This window comes from Gymnodraco acuticeps, unplaced genomic scaffold, assembly GCF_902827175.1.
Source record: "Gymnodraco acuticeps unplaced genomic scaffold, fGymAcu1.1, whole genome shotgun sequence".
Lineage (NCBI taxonomy): Eukaryota > Metazoa > Chordata > Actinopteri > Perciformes > Bathydraconidae > Gymnodraco > Gymnodraco acuticeps.
This window is the reverse complement of record NW_022990047.1, coordinates 326126-344463: the sequence shown is the minus strand read 5'-3', so window position 1 is coordinate 344463 and position 18338 is coordinate 326126. Positions and strand designations below refer to the sequence as shown.

Sequence of the window (18338 nt, the reverse complement as noted above, 5' to 3'; positions counted from 1 at the left end):
GTCTTTATTTTATGTTGACATGTGCAAGGATGCATTTCAACTTTGAAAGAAGGAAAATAATTAAGAGTAGACACTGAAGGTTAAAATAAAAAAGCATGCAATAAACAATAAAGCAAAAATACTCAATCAAATAAAAAACATGTGTTAATTTTCTTACATTTAATGCAGGGTTAAAAGAAATGAAGCAGCAAAGAAAAATGATGAAGAGGAAGCATCTCAGCATGAAAATGAGAATAGAAAGAATAAAAGATCAAGAGGTACAACACTGAATGAAACATCAAACATACACAACAACGAAAAAACAGGAGAGCATATGAAAAGAGGAAAAATGGGAACACTGGTGGTGGGAACAGCAAAGGAAAGAGATCAAATGCAAAAAAATAAGTCAGAAAAGAAGAGCACAAGAGAGAATACTGTATGTCAGCAGATGATTTGTAAAGGTGAGCTTGGATGTCAGATTCAAATAATGCTTCTGCAACTGAGGTGATTTGTGCAATGAATATGAAATATGTACAAACATAATTAAAGAAAGGGAACAGGGGTCAAGGGAAATATTGACAGGGCTGAAGGTCAGCATTACTATTCACCTGATGTCTCATTGAGAGCCCATCCCATGATTCAATGAGACAGTGTGTGATTGACAGGCCCTACACACATACACACTGTACTAACGGTTGATGGGGGGGGGAAATAATAAGCACGCCGTCTAGCTTAAATACACAATATCAGTGATATGTGCAACAAACAAAGACCATATGTATAAAGTGGACGTAGCCACCATAACGTCTAGAACTGGCTTTTGGAATGGTGTTTTCTAAGCCTCGAGGGTGGCATTTTTGCCGTAGCCATCTTGTTTTTTTGGAAACAGAAGTGACACAAGAGGGTGGGGCGAAGGACAACCAAACTGTATCCAAGACATTTGAAATGAAAAAATGTGTACCATTAACTTTCATGAAGTGTGAAAGGGTAAAGGTTCTAACAAATTGTGGTATCAACCTGTCAATCTCAAGGGGCCATGCCTTAAAAAATACTTTGCTTTATTGTGAAACTAACTCTAAATCGGACAATACTTTACAAATAAACATGCTGTATTTAAAAGGACATACAACTAGCTAATGGGATTATAAACTCATATTCATTATAATGAGTTAACTTAAACTTCTATGCAATCTGTTTATTTTTGCAGCCGGTTCACTCGCCCCCTGCAGGACACTAGAACATATTCAAGTTTAAGGCACATCAATATCAGCTTCACTCTAATGATTCCAAGGTTATCGCTTGACTAACAAGCTTGATCTCAATACAACCTTGTTCTCTTCCCACTGTACTTTCTTTAGTTCCCACATATGCAAGCTGCACTTCTAAAACCAAAGTGTAACAACAAATGTTTAAATGGAAAATTTATAGGAAAGCAGAAGAAGCCAACAACATCTCAAGGACTATATGACTGCTGCTATATCTACTACAGTACAGAACACTGCTACCTTAAGGAGCTACCTCTGCTATCTTCACTACTTCTACTTTATCTCACCTCGTGAAAAGTGACAGCATATTTATTAGTGAGCCTGAGCTTCCTGTTTCGAATCCTTTTCTAGGAAAGTTATGAAAAGATGCACAATGATATATTTTGGTTTTCAAAAATGTCTCTGTGTGGGGGCTTGGGGTTAAAAGTTCCTCAGAAAAACAACTTATCAAATACATACAAACACTTCCAGCTGCGATTCAGTCACCATTTTTAAGGAGTATTGCCACACACGCACACACCCGCACACGCGCACACACACACACACACACACACACACACACACACACACACACACACACACACACACACACACACACACACACACACACACACACACACACACACATACACTCCCATGCAGCACATGGCCGCTGTGCAGCCTGTCAGAACCTGCTTGCCCCGGGCTGAAGGTAGTGGGTTTCAACCTCTTGTGGGGTCGTGGCTAATTATCACCAGGTTGCATCTTAATACCTGCCATTGGCTATACAAAATCCTGCTTCCTTTAAGTCAGACAAAACAAATTTGATATGGTACCACACGCAGTTTTGCTGGATTTGCTGGATCTTTCACCTTGAGCCTAATTATAAACATCGTTTAAGTTGTTGTGAAATCAAACATACTTGAATTGGCTAAAAGTAAGCTTGTACAATAGAAGCTGCCATAAAACAAATATGTTCCTCTTTTCCTTCATATAAAACGTAATCTACATACAAAACGCAAACACTATTAGCATGATATATTCCTATGGATAAAACATTTAATTTTATTATGGGGTGTACTACTTTCACTTTCAAACACATTATCTCTACTTTATGCCCCGCAGCTTCTTTTCATCCTTCATTTTTAAACATTTATGCTAGTTCCCTGCCAAGTCTACATATCTATTTTATCACACATGGTAATGAGTGACCTTCTAGCAAGAACTGACGATATCAAGTCATACTCTAACTGGAGAATTCGTTATTTTTATGAAAATAATAAGGAGATGGCATATGAAACAGTCTGAAAAGAACCAGCTCAGTCTGCTAGAAAGCATATTTCTCACTGAGCAGAAGCAGTGATTTTGTAATCATTAGGAAAATTCAGAATATAATACTTTGCGTCAAGAGATAAAGAAATGTGTTGGGCCAGATGCCATACCTTTGGCTGGAGATTGGGGTGCAGCAGGACATATCCATTAGGATCAATGGCAAAGTAGTATCCATTTGGACCAATCTGAAGGAATAAAAGAACATAGGAGTGGGGAATTAAATATGTGTAGAGAAAGCCACATGATGCCTGTAGATAACAGTTGTGAAAACAGCTGATAATAGGTGTTAAACATGTGTAAAATAAAGGCTTTAGTGGTCATAAAGTACAAGAGTATACCTTGCAACAATGGGTCCGTAATGAACAGCAAAAGGTTTTATTCTAGTAAGACTTTATATAGACTTTAGAAAAGAACAACACATCTAATGAAATCACATCACTCACAGCAGAGAGAATTGTCACAAGACTTTTGGTTGGAAACATATTTTTGTCAGCGTGCGTCTGTGCACATGGATGTTACACTCACTGTGAAGCGTGGTGTGAGGTTCTTGATGTCACCCAGAGACACGTCAATCCCCATCACACCGAGGATCAACTGATTCTGGTGCTGATGATAAAAAGATAAAACATGTATTCATCAAACCCTGCCACTGTTGTCTCCACTCATCATGTGTTCAAGTATATATTTACTGCACCTCGACATTCCTGTCATCTTTGGTCTTTGTTTTATTGAAGACAGGTAGAGTTCCAGTGATGACCAGTCCCAGCTCCTGATGGAGAGTCAAGCAAATGCTCTTATCAATTTAGGAATATTATCACTGCTGGAGCATTATTTCTGTACAGTTAAATGAATTATAGCACACAAAGTGTATCATACCAGAGCATCAAGGTATACATTAGTCCACTGGACCTGTTTGGCCTGCTTGTCTGCCAGAACCATTGGTCTACCCAGCACGTCCAGATACTCCTACAATATACAAACACATTTTCCAAATTACTGCTTTAATGATTTTCACATTCTTAATTCATGTGTAACATTATATATATCATGCTCCAACCTGTGTGTTTATTCTGATGGCTCCAATCGAAGGAATTTCATAAAAGTAACCTAAATAAATGTAAGACACATTAACCAAAGGTGAAACTTGATTTAATACCAGGATTGTTATAAACTGATAACTATATTCAGTATAGATGTGTGTTATGAACTGTACTGTACCTTTGTTGGAACAGGCCATCCACTGAATGGGTCCTTTATCATAGTTGTGTTGTCCTACTGAGAAGGTGAAGATCCTCACCTGGAGCACAAGATTCAATTCAACAATATAAAACATGATGCAACCTTTAACATGAGAAACTGTTGTTTTTCAATTTTTTACATTCCAGCAATGTCTATTATTTATTATTCAGTTTAGGTAAGAAAATATTGTCTTTTCTGTAATAAAGTTATGAAGAACTATAGTCACAAACAATTCATTTGAATGTAATTTATTATTTACATACATTTAGTTGGATACATTAATATAGAAGACTATTTTTGAAGAAATAATCTTAACATGCAGTGGTGTATATTTCAACTACAACTACATTTACAAAAAAACATGAATGAGATACATTTTTAATCTAAGATGTATATGCTGTTACTGTATGACAGTGATGTTGAAGTGTGTGTACAGTACAACCTGCTGATACATGCCCATCTGTGGGTGTCCATGTGTATGAGGGTGTGTGCGTGTGTGAGTCAAATATGCACAAAATATGCAAAACCGTCATTTGCCTTCTGCATACACTTTTAGTTTGGGAGGATATGCACAAGGAAGTTTGGACCCAAAGGGAAATCCAACAAGCTGAGCCAAATAAACACTACCACAGGCACTTACACTCAGATACAAGCAAAATATTCACACTGCAGTATCAAACGCCCCAGTCTGTGTGTGTGTGTGTGTGTGTGTGTGTGTGTGTGTGTGTGTGTGTGTGTGTGTGTGTGTGTGTGTGTGTGTGTGTGTGTGTGTGTGTGTGTGTGTGTGTGTGTGTGTGTGTGTGTGTGTGTGTGTGTGTGTGTGTGTGTGTGTGTGTGTGTGTCCGTGCTTCATCAACTTACCTTTTTGTCAGCATTGTACTTCTTCAGTATTGCCGAAGCTCTTTCCTCTCCTCCGTCAGTAAACAGCATAATGATCTTGTTGCAGTTTGCTCTGGTCACATTCGTCTAGTCAAAGGAAAAATATGGCAACAGTTCTTTGTTAATCATGTACTTTCACAGAGTACAAGGGCAAGATGGGTCAGTCTGTTTGTCCATCCCATTTTGGCTAGGGAAATAATCTTTTATAGACAATCATAAACGTGTTTTCAAGAGTCAAAACTCCACTTCTCTACCACACAATGATTCTAAAAAGGTATGTTAAAAGCAATATTCTGCTGTAAATATGCACCGTTCTCAGAAAAGAAAGCCAATTACATTTACCAACCTCAAGAAATGTCAGTTTATGTCTATGTCAGATACCTAATAATGTTTATTTATCTGTTCTGGACAGTAGAGTTGAGATAAAACGTTCAACCAGCAGATGGCAGTGAAAGACAATGCTCTGTAGCTGCTTACTATATTAAGGCATCACAGGTAACATTCATCATAACTTGTTCTACCTCTTGCTCTTAATTACACTCAAGTGAGACAAAATGTTGTTTTTTTTCAACAAAAAATACATCTTCTGCAAAATCTTACCATAGAGAGCTGCTCAAAAGCAAACTCAAAGCCTTTTGTGTAGTTTGTTATTCCTTTAGCTGTGATGTTCTTAACAGCGTCCTTCAGCAACTTCTTGTTCCTTACGTTGGCTTGAACCAGATGTTCGAAACACGCCGTTGTCTTCACCCTGGTGTTAAACTGGGAAACAGAGGCAAGGAGTTATGACCTACAAATTATTCCTACAATTACGCCATGTAATAAATGCTACAAATGCAGCACACACACACAAACACTCCCACCTGGCCTTGGCTGTAATCAGGCTGTGGTAAACAGAAACATTCATCAAGGCCCACTAATTGCTTCACATCCTAGGAGCTCAAAGATTTGGTACCCATGGAAACAAGATTCTGCCATATTAGATCAAGGTTAGGCAGCACCATCGTTTTTTTTAAATATAAAAAAAGGTGAGACATACTCATTTCCACCACATATGCACAAACACTCCACCCACCACTAACAAAAAGCCTGCCTCCGTCCGTACTGTGCTCCAAGTTTAACTGATGGTGCATTTTTTGCATTGTTTAATGTCTGAACAACAGGAAACAGACTGTCCAAGTGGGAACAGAAAACAGATTTAAATTGTACAATGTTTAATAGTGGTATATGAAGCACACAGGATAGCAGCGTAGTAAACCAGCACATATATTGTGTTGCAGAACTATTCTAAAACAATACTCTACCTCATCGCTCTAAACTAATCTATGTGTCGTACGAGGCAGGCAGGCAAGAGGCAAGGAGGCAAAAGAGCCACGAACGTATGGGTGTGTGTGTGTGTGTGTGTGTGTTTCCAATGAGGATGACAGCCTTCAAGTTCCTTTTAGATTGACAATAGCAGACATACATGTATCCATTGGACTGAACACCAATACCACACGGCTGTGGTTTGACAAAAAGACTGAATCAAGGCGACAGCACATAAACACGTTCAATCTCACACGCGCACACAAACACAATGGAAGTTCACATAATTGCCCCCGTAGTACAGACGGAGATCTTTTATCACATAATCTATTAAAAGGAGAAGTGTGGAAGGTGAGATATGGGAGCGTGAGGAGCAGGAAGTGACAGGAAGAGGACATAAAGAGAGGGGGGAAGGCGTGAATAGTGAATATAGGGTTTAAAAAGCAGGTTTTAAAGCAGGAGTGAGATGGTGTATCGTGTACAAAAAAGTATGAGCTCAAGTATTTGACACATCAATCTTAGTCTGATTAGAAATATACTATTATTGTAGATCAGCAGTTCTTGTCAAACATTTTGAAAATGCCTTTACAATTAGGGAAAAAACACATTCTATTTTGATAGTAATGCAGGCTGTGCACACAAATGTGCATACAGTACAATCTAATGCAAATTCCACTGTTCCCCTGTGATCCTAATACAACAGCTCTTGTCTATGTGTGTGTGTGTGTGCGCGCTTGTATGTGCATGTAGAGGTACTTGCTTTGGGAATGGATTAGTGATGACACAAGAGAGAAGGCTAATCTCCAATCCCTAATCCCACGGGACTCCCTGCTGCTCAGGTTTTGTGCCCTGGCTTGCCCACTGGACTGACGCTGGCTAACAGCACCGACACCTTGCTATCATGGCCCAACAGGCTGGATGAAAGTGGCGGAGCCCCAGTGAGGTGCCAGGGTGAGGGAAAGTGAAAAAACAAGTGAAAAGAAAATTAGGAAATAATGAGCAGAAAGGAACAGCCATCAGCATTCTTTTGACCTACTGCAGCTGTTAAGAAAGTGTGTGGCCATCTTCCATGACCAAATGCCAATGTCCCATGGCTACTGTTAATGAGCTTTATGGGCAATATCAGAGATTAACTAGAGAATGCAATTCCTGAAGAAATTGCTAGTGGGAATGCTTTATGCTGAAAACCTGACGCTAAACTGCTATGCTGAAATGTAATGTGTAAGAAGAAAGTGAAGAATTTAGATTGAAATGATACATGACCACTGGGGGCTTGAATGTGTGATGAGCAAAGAAAAGAAAGTAAAAAGGCTTGGAAAAGCAGCAGAATATTTGAACTGCAAACTTCTGAACTAACTTGATGGCGAATGATCTGTCGCCATGGCAACGGCATTTGATGACACCCCATAATACGTTTAGATGCGTTGATGGCTGCATCGTTACCAAACCTGTGAAGTTTTGGGGCGTTTGGAGCAGTTTCACTGAAGTTATGAGAAAACCGTGTTTCATGGCGAGCATTGTGTTGCCATGGCAACGGCATTTGAAGAAATCTCAAAACTGTCCCGTAGATGTCTTCACGGCTGGACTGTTAGCACAAATGTGAAGTTTGACCACTTTTTAAACATTTTCATAGGAGTTATAGCGACATCACGTTTTATGGCGAGGGATGCGTTTCCATGGAAACGGCATATGGTGAGATCTCAGATTTGGCATAGAGCAGTTGAGGCATGGACCGGTGATATACAAGTGAAGATTGTGGGACGATTGGACCGTGTCGATTGGACTTACAGCCACATCGTGTTTCATGGCGAGTGGTCTGTCGCCATGGCAACAGCATTTGATGACACTCCATAATAAGCTTAGATGCCTTGATGGCTGCATCGTTACCAAACCTGCGAAGTTTTGCGCTGTTTGGAGTATTTTCACTGAAGTTATGAGAAAACCGTGTTTTATTACATTACTCTCTCTCTTCTCTCTCTCTCTCTTCTGCATATGATGATGACACCCCATAATTGAAGTAGAGCTGTTGAAGGCAGGACCATTAACCTTTATCTGAAGTCTGCTGCTCTGAGCATGTCAGTTGGAGCGATGACATCATCGTGTTCCATTACACAGGTGTTTAATTTTGAGCTAATGAGGCGTCCAGAGATCAAAGGTTTCCATTGTTCTGAATGAGAGATAAACCTCTTACATGTGAACGTTTTGTGGAAGAACCGTAACAGATATCTGTGAAATTTCAAAACGTGAAGCATGTCAAGGAACTTGAGTATCTGAAGTGTAATTTGTGTACTTTCAGGTTAATAATGTGGCCTTTTTGGCAGTTTAACTAAAGGTGTGCGGCTGCTGCTGTGAGGAAATATCAGCCTGAAATTACAATGGGCTTTAATGGAGGCATGTTGAAAGTTTTTGTCACTTCATGCCCTCAAGAGGCATTTTGTTTAATTATTTTTTTGCTTAATTATTTGTCATTTTTCAAGCTACGAGATGTTTTCCTACGTTTGTCATGATAAATTAAGTCTCAGGAATGTAGGGTTTGGGAATTATGGCAGTTTAAAAAAAATATATGAAGGCAAATTTCAAGATTTAAAAGTTGGGTAACACTTTATATTAAGGTACACAAATTAACCATCAACTAGTTGTTAATTAGCATGCATATTAGCAGTATAATGGCTCTTTATTAGTCATTATACAACACTTATTAATGCCGTATTCTACATGACCATATTCTACAAGTAATAAGCCATTAGTTGAGAGTTTTTCCTCAATAACACTCTAATTAGTGCTTATTTATTGCAAGTAAGGAAGTTGTTGTACATGAGTTTTGGTCTTAATATGCGCTGCTCAATATGGGCGTAATAAGGCAATAGTAGCACAAGAATAGTAATTCTCCCATAATAACACTTAACAAATATGATCTATTCTTATGGAACAAGACATGAAACTATAAGTGTTAATTGTGAAAATAACTCAAAATTAGGTATTTATATCTTATAATATGTTTTGGGGTATTGACAGTTCAGCTACCAATAGCAAGGTGATATTGACCAGTAAGTTTCATATTTGCACATTTATATTTTTGTAAAATGTGTACTGAAGGTTAGACCCGGGTACAGGAAGTAGGAGAACGTGAACGGAGAACGTGAACGGAATATAATGGCAGTAGACATCCATGAGTAGGCCTACACTGCCACTAATTTTCCCTATGCAACCTGAAGAGTAAAAGCAAGGGTCAAGTCCGTCAGAAAGCAATGACTGTAAGTGTAAGTGTGAGCCTTACACTTACACTGTAAGGATTAGTAACATGTATTGTGTTTATGTGATGACATGTGGAGATGTTTAAACTCAATGAGAAAATGCGTTAGCATTCGCGCTAGCGTTAGCATACACGGTAGCATACATGCTAGCGTTAGCCATACTAGCCTGTATACATGCTTATTGTACAGCTAGCATTAGCTATGTTTACCTTGTTTACACTAAGCGGTCCTAATGTGTTCATCTGTGTATGTTACACTTGCATGTATGAGATCATTAAGTGCCTTGTAACTTCTTTTTTTATAGTTTCACTCCGTTTGAATGTCAGTGGACTGCAAATAAGTCAATAAAGGAGCATGGCTGCTCATTCCCTGGCTCTGATTGATTGATTGATTGATTGATTGAAAAGTTTATTAACAGCTTGTATATTGGGTACAGTACAGTAGCCTACAGCTCAAAACATACAATTGTTAAGGGGATGCAGACCAGAGAAAGACTTTCGTCTTGTTTACATCAGGGTCCCCCATTTCCAATTCATCATGTCATTTAAGACATATAAGACATATTTGACATACAGATGGCTTATTTACAATTTAGATACAGGTGGTTTTTTACATACAGATTGCTTGTTTACAATTTTCATTTTAGATTTCGTTCTAATACATCCTAACCGGACATTTAAGACATACCAAGTCTACAGATATACAGTTAGTATTCTCAAAAGAGTTTGGCTGGCTGTTTAATCTATGTTCACACTGAGACAACACAGAGAGAGAACAGTACACCTATTGTGTGAGAACATACAAGCAGGTCACACAGTATGATCACAAATACATAAACTCTGTTAAAAATCGGTTTTTATTAAAAAGTACAGGCTGCATATATGTTCTCAGCCTTGGAGAAACTTGACATGTTTTGGTACATGTATGTGTCTGAACCTCTGAGTGGTTCATTAATAAAACAGATATTTCAACGTGTGCCTACTTTGTTCATGTACTTTTGAGGTTAATTTCAGTAGTTGTGTGCTATAATGTATTTACAAAGTGTGAAGAGGAGGCAACTTTAGAATAGGGAACCTGTTCTGGTCAATTAGAGTCAAACTACTAGCTTATTGGTTATGAACAAGACTTCACTTTAGAATAGGGAACATATTTTAGATAGAAATACCTAATTAGAGTCAAACTACTAGCTTATTGGTTATGAACAAGACTTCACTTTAAAATAGGGAACATGTTCTTAGATATAAATAGCTAATTTTGAGTTGTTTAGACTTAATTAACACTTGTAGTTTCATGTCTTGTTCCATAAGAATAGATTATATTTGTTAAGTGTTATTATGGGAGAATAACTATTCTTGTGGTACTACTGCCTTATTAGGCCCATATTGAGCAGCGCATATTAAGACCAAAACTCATGTACAATAAGTTCCTTACTTGTAACAAATAAGCACTAATTAGAGGGTTAATGAGGAAAATCTCTCAACTAATGGCTTATTACTTGTAGAATATGGTCATGTAGAATAAGGCATTAATAAGTGTTTTATAATGACGAATAAAGAGCCAATATACTGCTAATATGCATGTTAATTAACAACTAGTTGATGGTTAATTTGTGTACCTTAATATAAAGTGTTACCAAAAGTTGTTTTATACGAGTAATGTCAGAAAGATGTGTAACATTTTAAAGTTGGAATGAGGTTTCTGAGTGAAAGTATGAAGGAGCAGTTAGCAGTTGAAGTCGCATGAAGATTTGTTGAAGTTGAAGATTTTCTCCATTGACTTCAATGGTTAAAAATGTGATGTATTATGGGATGTATCTCTGGAATTATGAAAGTTATGAATGAGAAAAGTAATAGCCATCGATTCCCGACCAAGCTTAACGTTTTGATGTTTGAACGGAGTTTCTGCGATGTTCAAAGCGGGAGGAGAAGAGGAACAAAATAAGTCGGCGGAATAATAATAATAAACTTTTCGTCTGTAGAATAACAGTTAGCAACTAAATTATTTAGTGTCAGGTTACAACACCCTCAGGGAAAACCGTAAGGAGCTGTGTATGTGTGTATGTGTGTTTGTGTGTAATGAGTAGATGAGTCAATGAGGGAAAGAAACAAATGAAAAAGAGGGACAGAGGTGTCAGAGCGACAGAATAATGAGGTTTTGCAAAGTAATTAATGGTGATTATGGTTTATTAAAGTTTATTGTTGTCTCATTTGGGTAACTTTGGAAAAATCGAGGACTTGAAAGTTATCTTTTAAGCTCCTTAAAACATCTATGTAAGCCTTTCAATCCTTCTCAGATTGCTAACAGCAGTGGGGAAGATGCCGTTTTACAGGATGGTGGGAAAACAACTCAGACTAAAAAGTTTTAAGTCAAAACTTAGTTGGACTTCACTCCTAGGGATGCACGATATTGGTTTTTTGAAACCGATACCGATAACTTCCTTCTTCTCAAGACTGATACCGATACCGATAATAATATAATATATATATATATATATATTAAATGTACCTGTAGTTTTTGCACACCTGGTGGTAAAAAAAAGACTAGTAGTGAGCAAATGACATGAGCATTACTACTATGAACTAAACAAAGCCAAGAACAGTTTGACTCTCGTCAAGCGCCATCATTTCTATGATGAAGTTAGAGATCGTTTTAGCCCTGGGGTCGTCTCTGGCAAACTTCTTGCCTTTTTCAAAAGCCTCGTCGATAGGTAAAAGCCCCGGTGCCTTTGCAGCTGGCTTTGGATTCGCCGCTAGTTTAGCAGCGCAGGCGTCTTCGTACGCTTTTAACACACCATCGTAGCGATGGCGATGTTTCAGGTGACTAATCAGGTTGGAAGTATTATAGCTCGTTGCCTTTTTCCCTCCTCGTGGAACTTCTGCATTGCATTTGTTAATACAAATAGCAAGCTAACTATCTAACTCTGAAACTTTGAAATAGTCCCATACTACCGGCGACATGTTTGTTTACTGTCCTGGCTTCACGGCCGCACACCATTTACGTCACAGCCAGGCATGAGTTAGGGAGCGCTGGATTTGTGAAAAACTCCCCTCTTCCTAAACCACTAATACCACAGTACTGGCAAAACGGGAGGAGCCGAGTGAAAAACAAGCGCCCCTCATCCCAATCCACCCACACCGCAGTATTTTTTTCTTTTTTTTTACCCAAAAAATATATTGTATATTATCGGGGCTATTAATACTGTTATCGGGTTTATCGGGATGACGTCATAATTCCTAATATCGGTGCACCACTAACCAATCTCATTCTGTCGCAGTATGTGTGTGTCTCTTTCTTAGGCACTCATACATCGAACACACTGAGCAGCCTGACAGATTCCAATAATTGCGCATCTTTGCAGAATCACAAGTCCACCGTGAAACAGAATACATTGTGTCCAAGACAAAGGATCCTTGGAGAGAGGAAACAGAGCCTGAATGGCTGTCTTTGTGCTAGGCAAAAGAAGACAGCTCCAATCTCTATAAAGACCCATTACAATAAACACCTCCACAGGCACCCATCTTAGCATCACGCAGTCTTCTGATTGGCTCTTTCTGAGTGTCATCACAAGCGTGGAAGGCCTAGAATAGATGGTGAAAAAGGTGGAGAAATGGAGAGCTATGGAAGTGATTGGTGGGGGAGAAAAGTACAAATGAAGGGAAAGAAAGTGGAGGCAGTGAAAGGAGGAACGTTGGGGTAATGTATATAGAAGAGGAACGTGCGCAAAATGTACAGGTAGATCATTCTTTGACACAAAGAGATGAATGGAGCTATACTGTACTGCAAAATGCTGAGAGGAATTGCATGCCTCAATGATGAAAGGTAACAGTGATGGAGAGATCAAGCAGGTGATGAATGAGTGTATCCTAGGGTGCACTCTTGTCAGAAGTGCAGCTTTAATTCCTTTAGGTGAAGTGGGAATGTACACGCAAACACACTCACATATACGAAGGGAAAGAGGTGGGGAGAGGGCATGTAGTGCAGAGTTGTAATCCTGTACACGAAATAGAGCAGTGGGTATTTCATTAAAGGTTTGTTTCAGGGTGGCCAGGCCTCAGAGAAATCCATATTTCATTATGTGTCATCCATCTCTGTCTCTCCTGTGTGAGTCTGTGTGTGGGGAGGGGTATGTTGTGCACGTGTGCGCATGTGCACAACAGGTCTCCATGTGTGTATATTCTTTAGTAACACTTTATATTAAGGTACACAAATTAACCATCAACTAGTTGTTAATTAACATGCATATTAGCAGTATATTGACTCTTTATTAGTCATTATAAAACACGTATTAATGCCTTATTCTGCATGACCATATTCTACAAGTAATAAGCCATTAGTTGAGAGTTTTTCCTCAATAACCTTCTAATTAGTGCTTATTTATTGCAAGTAAGGAAGTTGTTGTACATGAGTTTTGGTCTTAATATGCTCTGCTCGATATGGGCCTAATAAAGCAGTAGTACCACAAGAATAGTAATTCTACCATAATAACACTTATTAACAAGACATGAAATTATAAGTGTTAATTGTGTCTAAATAATTCAAAATTAGGTATTTATATCTAATAATATATGTTGGCGTATTGACAGTTCAGCTACCAATAGCAAGGTGATATTGACCTGTATGTTTCATATTTGCACATTTATATATTTGTAATTTTTTACTGAAGGTTAGACAGGAAACCGGGCACAGGAAGTAGGAGAAAGTGAACTGAATAGCATGGCAGTAGACATCAATGAGTAGATTGCTACTAATTTTCCCTTTGCAACCTGAAGAGTAAAAGGGTAAATTCCGTCCGAAAGCAATGACGGTAAGTGTAAGCCTTACACTTACACTGTAAGGATTAGTAACATGTATTGTGTTTATGTGATGACATTTGGAGATGTTTAAACGGTTTAAACATAATGAGAAAAATGCGTTAGCATTCGCATAAGCATACACGGTAGCGTTAGCATACATGATAGCATTAGCCATACTAGCCTGTACCGTTCTAATTATACATCCATGGCCTGGACACATGCTTATTGCACAGCTAGCTAGCATTAGCTATATGTACCTTGTTTACACTTATGGCGCGTTTCCACTGCAGGCCTCGCTCGGCCTCGCTCGGTTTGGTTAGGCCTTATTAGGCCCGGCTCACTTTAATGCTGCGCTTCCATTACAGTTTAGGAAGTTGGAACTGGGGTAGTTACTATAGTAACGCAGTGTAGGCGGAGCCGTGACGTCATCTTCAATGAGCGCCCCAGAAAAACAACACAGCCGTTAGCTCTTAGCACTCAGAGCTCACAGCTCTTCATATCTGTTCAGAAACTAGACAAAAGTTAAACAAGTACAAACCACAGACTGCCTGTGTCATGGCGAATACAGTCGCTGGTTTATTTATGTCTGTATAGGCCGTTGTTGTGAGTGTGGACGGTCGGAGCATATATAACGTTAGCTTAGCCAAGCTCCATTTAGAAAACACGCATTTTAAAAGGGTTTTTCGCCTGCCGTCTGTCTGCAGACTTGTCAAAGCATTAATTCATAGTTTTTACTAACCGGTATCAGTATGTTGTTACTTCAGCATCATTTTGAAACGTGTATTACAATTAAATCACGGTCAAATATGTTCATCTTGTTGTAGTTGTAGCCCCTTTGCCAGCGATTCTCTCTCTAGTTTAATAATAATAATGCATTGTATTTATATAGCGAACATATATAGCTATATATAACTATAAGTGAATATATATATATATATATATATATATATATAGTTATATATATCGCTATAGTTTAGCATACTCAGCCTGGTTGTTCCTGGCCCTAGAACCACGATTGTATGGGGCCAGAACAACGGTGAATTAGGACCCGCTAGCCGGTACTAAACCAAGTGGAAACGCAACCAAAAACGGGACCCGCACGGCTCGGCACGCTTAAAGCGAGCTACCTGCTGGAGTGGAAACGCGCCATTAGTGGTCCTATGTGTTAATATGTGTATGTTACACTTGCATGTATGAGATCATTAAGTTGCTTGTAATTCAATGTCAGTGGACTGCAAAATAAGTCAATAAAGGAGCATGGCTGCTCATTCCCTGGCTCTCAAAAGAGTTTGGCTGGCTGTTTAATCTATGTTCACACTGAGACAGTACAACACATAGAGAGAACAGTACACCTATTGTATCACAGTATGATCACATATAAATACAATCTGTTAAAAAAAAATCTGTTTTTATTATTAAAACGTACAGGCTGCATTATGTGTTCTCAGCCTTGGAGAAACTTGACATGTTTTGGTATGTGTCTGAACCTCTCTTCAGTGGTTCATTAATAAAACAGATATTTCAACTAGGGCTGTCAAACGATTACAAATTTTAATCAGATTAATCACAGCTTAAAAATTAATTAATCATGATTAATCACCATTCGAACTATGTCCAAAATATGCCATTTATTTATGTATATTGTTGTGGGAATGGAAAGATAAATGAAAGAAGGCGGATATATCCATTTAACATACAGTATCTATGTTTATTATAACATTTTTCTGCGTGTCAAAATGAAAGACAACCCACACACCTATCAATCATCAAACCGTGGGGTCTTAATTCATTACGTGTTGATTTATATCAACGGGGGAGTACTTCAGGAAAGTCGACAGAGGGGGGCGGCGGCTAGTGGAGTACTTCGTGACCACAGAGTGTGAACGTTGTGATCAGCTGTTTTAGCGCAGTTCTCCAGTGAAGGGGGGAGTCTCCCTCCGCAGCCGGTTGGCTTAGTTTTGGCACAATTCCGTTGTACAGACCGACGTTAACAGCAGCCCTGTCTGTGCACACGGAGACCGACTCTGTCGTCCGGTGATCTAACCGCCTTCTGGAAAAGCTTCACAAGTACGTCGGTACGCAAATGCGCTTTGTGAGACAAGTGACGGTACGCATTTCAGATTACGCACATAACCTGCGTACCAGTTATGTGCACCCCTGTACTACAGCAAAATTATTCTCCGTCGGGACTTCCTGCAACAACACCACGCCGTTATCTTGATTCTGATTGGCCAGAAGACATTATCAAAGATGTTCTATTGAGAAGAAGATCACTACGTGACAACAGTTTTCAAAACCGTTTCTGGTCTTCGGTGTTTCCAGACAAGTGGCTACTGAAATCAATCTTACTAACTGCTGCCTGTGCAATTTACTCCGCGCGAGTTGGCAGACTTTATTTAGCTTACTTAACATCATTTTTCATGGTGGGGCTAAGCCATTTATTGGTATGGGTGTAGCCTACCCCAACCATACCCCCGCGCTGCCACTGGTGGCACGTATGGGGCGGGCCATTCTGCACATGCGTTAAATGCGTTAAATATTTTAACGCAATTAATTCAAAAAATTAATTACCGCCGTTAACGCGATAATTTTGACAGCACTAATTTCAACGTGTGCCTACTTTTTTCATGTACTGTTGAGGTTAATTTCAGTAGTTGTGTGCTATAATTTAGTGGGAATGCTGTTAACAGCACTCCAACGAACTGTTATTCTACGCACGAAAAGTTTATTATTATTATTCCACCAACTTATTTTGGCCCTCTTCTCCTCCCGCATTGAACATCGCAGAAACTCCGTTCAAACATCAAAATGTTCAGCTCGGTCGGGAATCAATGGCTATTACTTTTCTCATTCATAACTTTCATAATTCCAGAGATACATCCCATAATACATCACATTTTTAACCATTGAAGTCAATGGAGAAATTCTTCAACTTCAACAAATCTTCATGCGACTTCAACTGCTAACTGTTCATTCATACTTTCACTCAGAAACCTCATTCTAACTTTAAAATATTACACATCTTTCTGACATTACTCGTGTAAAACAACTTTTAAATCGTGTAAAACAACTTTTAAATCTTACTTTTAGAGATATTAAACATTGTTCAGACCTTGTTTTAGAGGTTTTCTTCAGATTTTAACATTAACTAGAGTGCGTGATGTCACAGCTAGAGGGTAGAAAATCTTGAAATGTACCTTCATATATTTTTTTAAAACTGCCATAATTCCCAAACCCTACATTCCTGAGACATAATGTATCATGACAAACGTAGGAAAACATCTCGTAGCATGAAAAATGACAAATAATTAAGCAAAAATAATTAAACAAAATGCCTCTTGAGGGCATGAAGTGACAAAAACGTTTAACATTCCTCCATTAAAGCCCATTGTAATTTCAGGCAGATATTTCCTCACGGTAACAGCCGCACACCTTTAGTTAAACTGCTAAAAAGGCCACATTATTAATCAGAAACTACACACAAATTACACTTCAGATACTCAACTTCCTTGACATGCACCACGTTTTGAAATTTCACAGATATCTCTTACGGTTCTTCCAAAAAACATTCACATGTAAGACGTTTATCTCTCATTGAGAACAATGGAAACCTGTGATCTCTGCACACCTCATTAGTTCAAATATAAACACCTGTGTAATGGAACACGATGATGTCATCACTCCAACTGGCATGCTCAGAGCAGCAGACTTCAGATAGCAGTGTGCTAACTGTCCAGCCGTGAAGACATCTACGGGACAGTTTTGAGATTTCTTCAAATGCCGTTGCCATGGCAACACATTGCTCGCCTTGAAACACGGTTTTCTCATAACTTCAGTGAATATACTCCAAACAGCCCAGAACTTCACAGGTTTGGTAACGATGCAGCCATCAACGCATCTAAGCGTATTATGGGGTGTCATCAAATGCCGTTGCCATGGCGACAGACCACTCGTCATGAAACTTGATGTGGCTGTAAGTCCAATCGACACGGTCCAATCGTCCCCCAATCTTCACTTGTATATCACCAGTCCATGCCTCAACAGCTCTACGCCAAATCTGAGATCTCACCATATGCCGTTTCCATGGAAACGCATCCCTCGCCATAAAACATGATGTCGCTATAACTCCTATGAAAATGTTCAAAAAGTGCTCAAACTTCACATGTGTGCTAACAGTCCAGCCGTGAAGACATCTACGGGACAGTTTTGAGATTTCTTCAAATGCCTTTGCCCCGGCAACACAATGCTCACCATGAAACACGGTTTTCAGTTCAAATGCTCCAAACGCCCCAAAACTTCACAGGTTTGGTAACGAT

General features: G+C 38.9%; 1 protein-coding gene across 5 annotated transcripts in view; it reads right to left on the bottom strand.

Annotated features, from left to right (window-relative positions):
• LOC117545743 (voltage-dependent calcium channel subunit alpha-2/delta-1) overlaps positions 1-18338 on the bottom strand; it is a 111900-nt gene that overhangs the window by 18630 nt on the left and 74932 nt on the right. For all 5 annotated transcript variants that reach the window (XM_034215683.1, XM_034215681.1, XM_034215682.1 and 2 more), the window contains exons 11-18: positions 5274-5432; positions 4656-4760; positions 3774-3852; positions 3613-3662; positions 3432-3521; positions 3250-3324; positions 3081-3161; positions 2666-2740 (exon numbers count right to left, since the gene is read on the bottom strand). In XM_034215683.1, coding sequence (XP_034071574.1) covers positions 2666-2740; positions 3081-3161; positions 3250-3324; positions 3432-3521; positions 3613-3662; positions 3774-3852; positions 4656-4760; positions 5274-5432 — 714 coding nt within the window. The remainder of the gene's footprint in view (positions 1-2665; positions 2741-3080; positions 3162-3249; positions 3325-3431; positions 3522-3612; positions 3663-3773; positions 3853-4655; positions 4761-5273; positions 5433-18338) is intronic.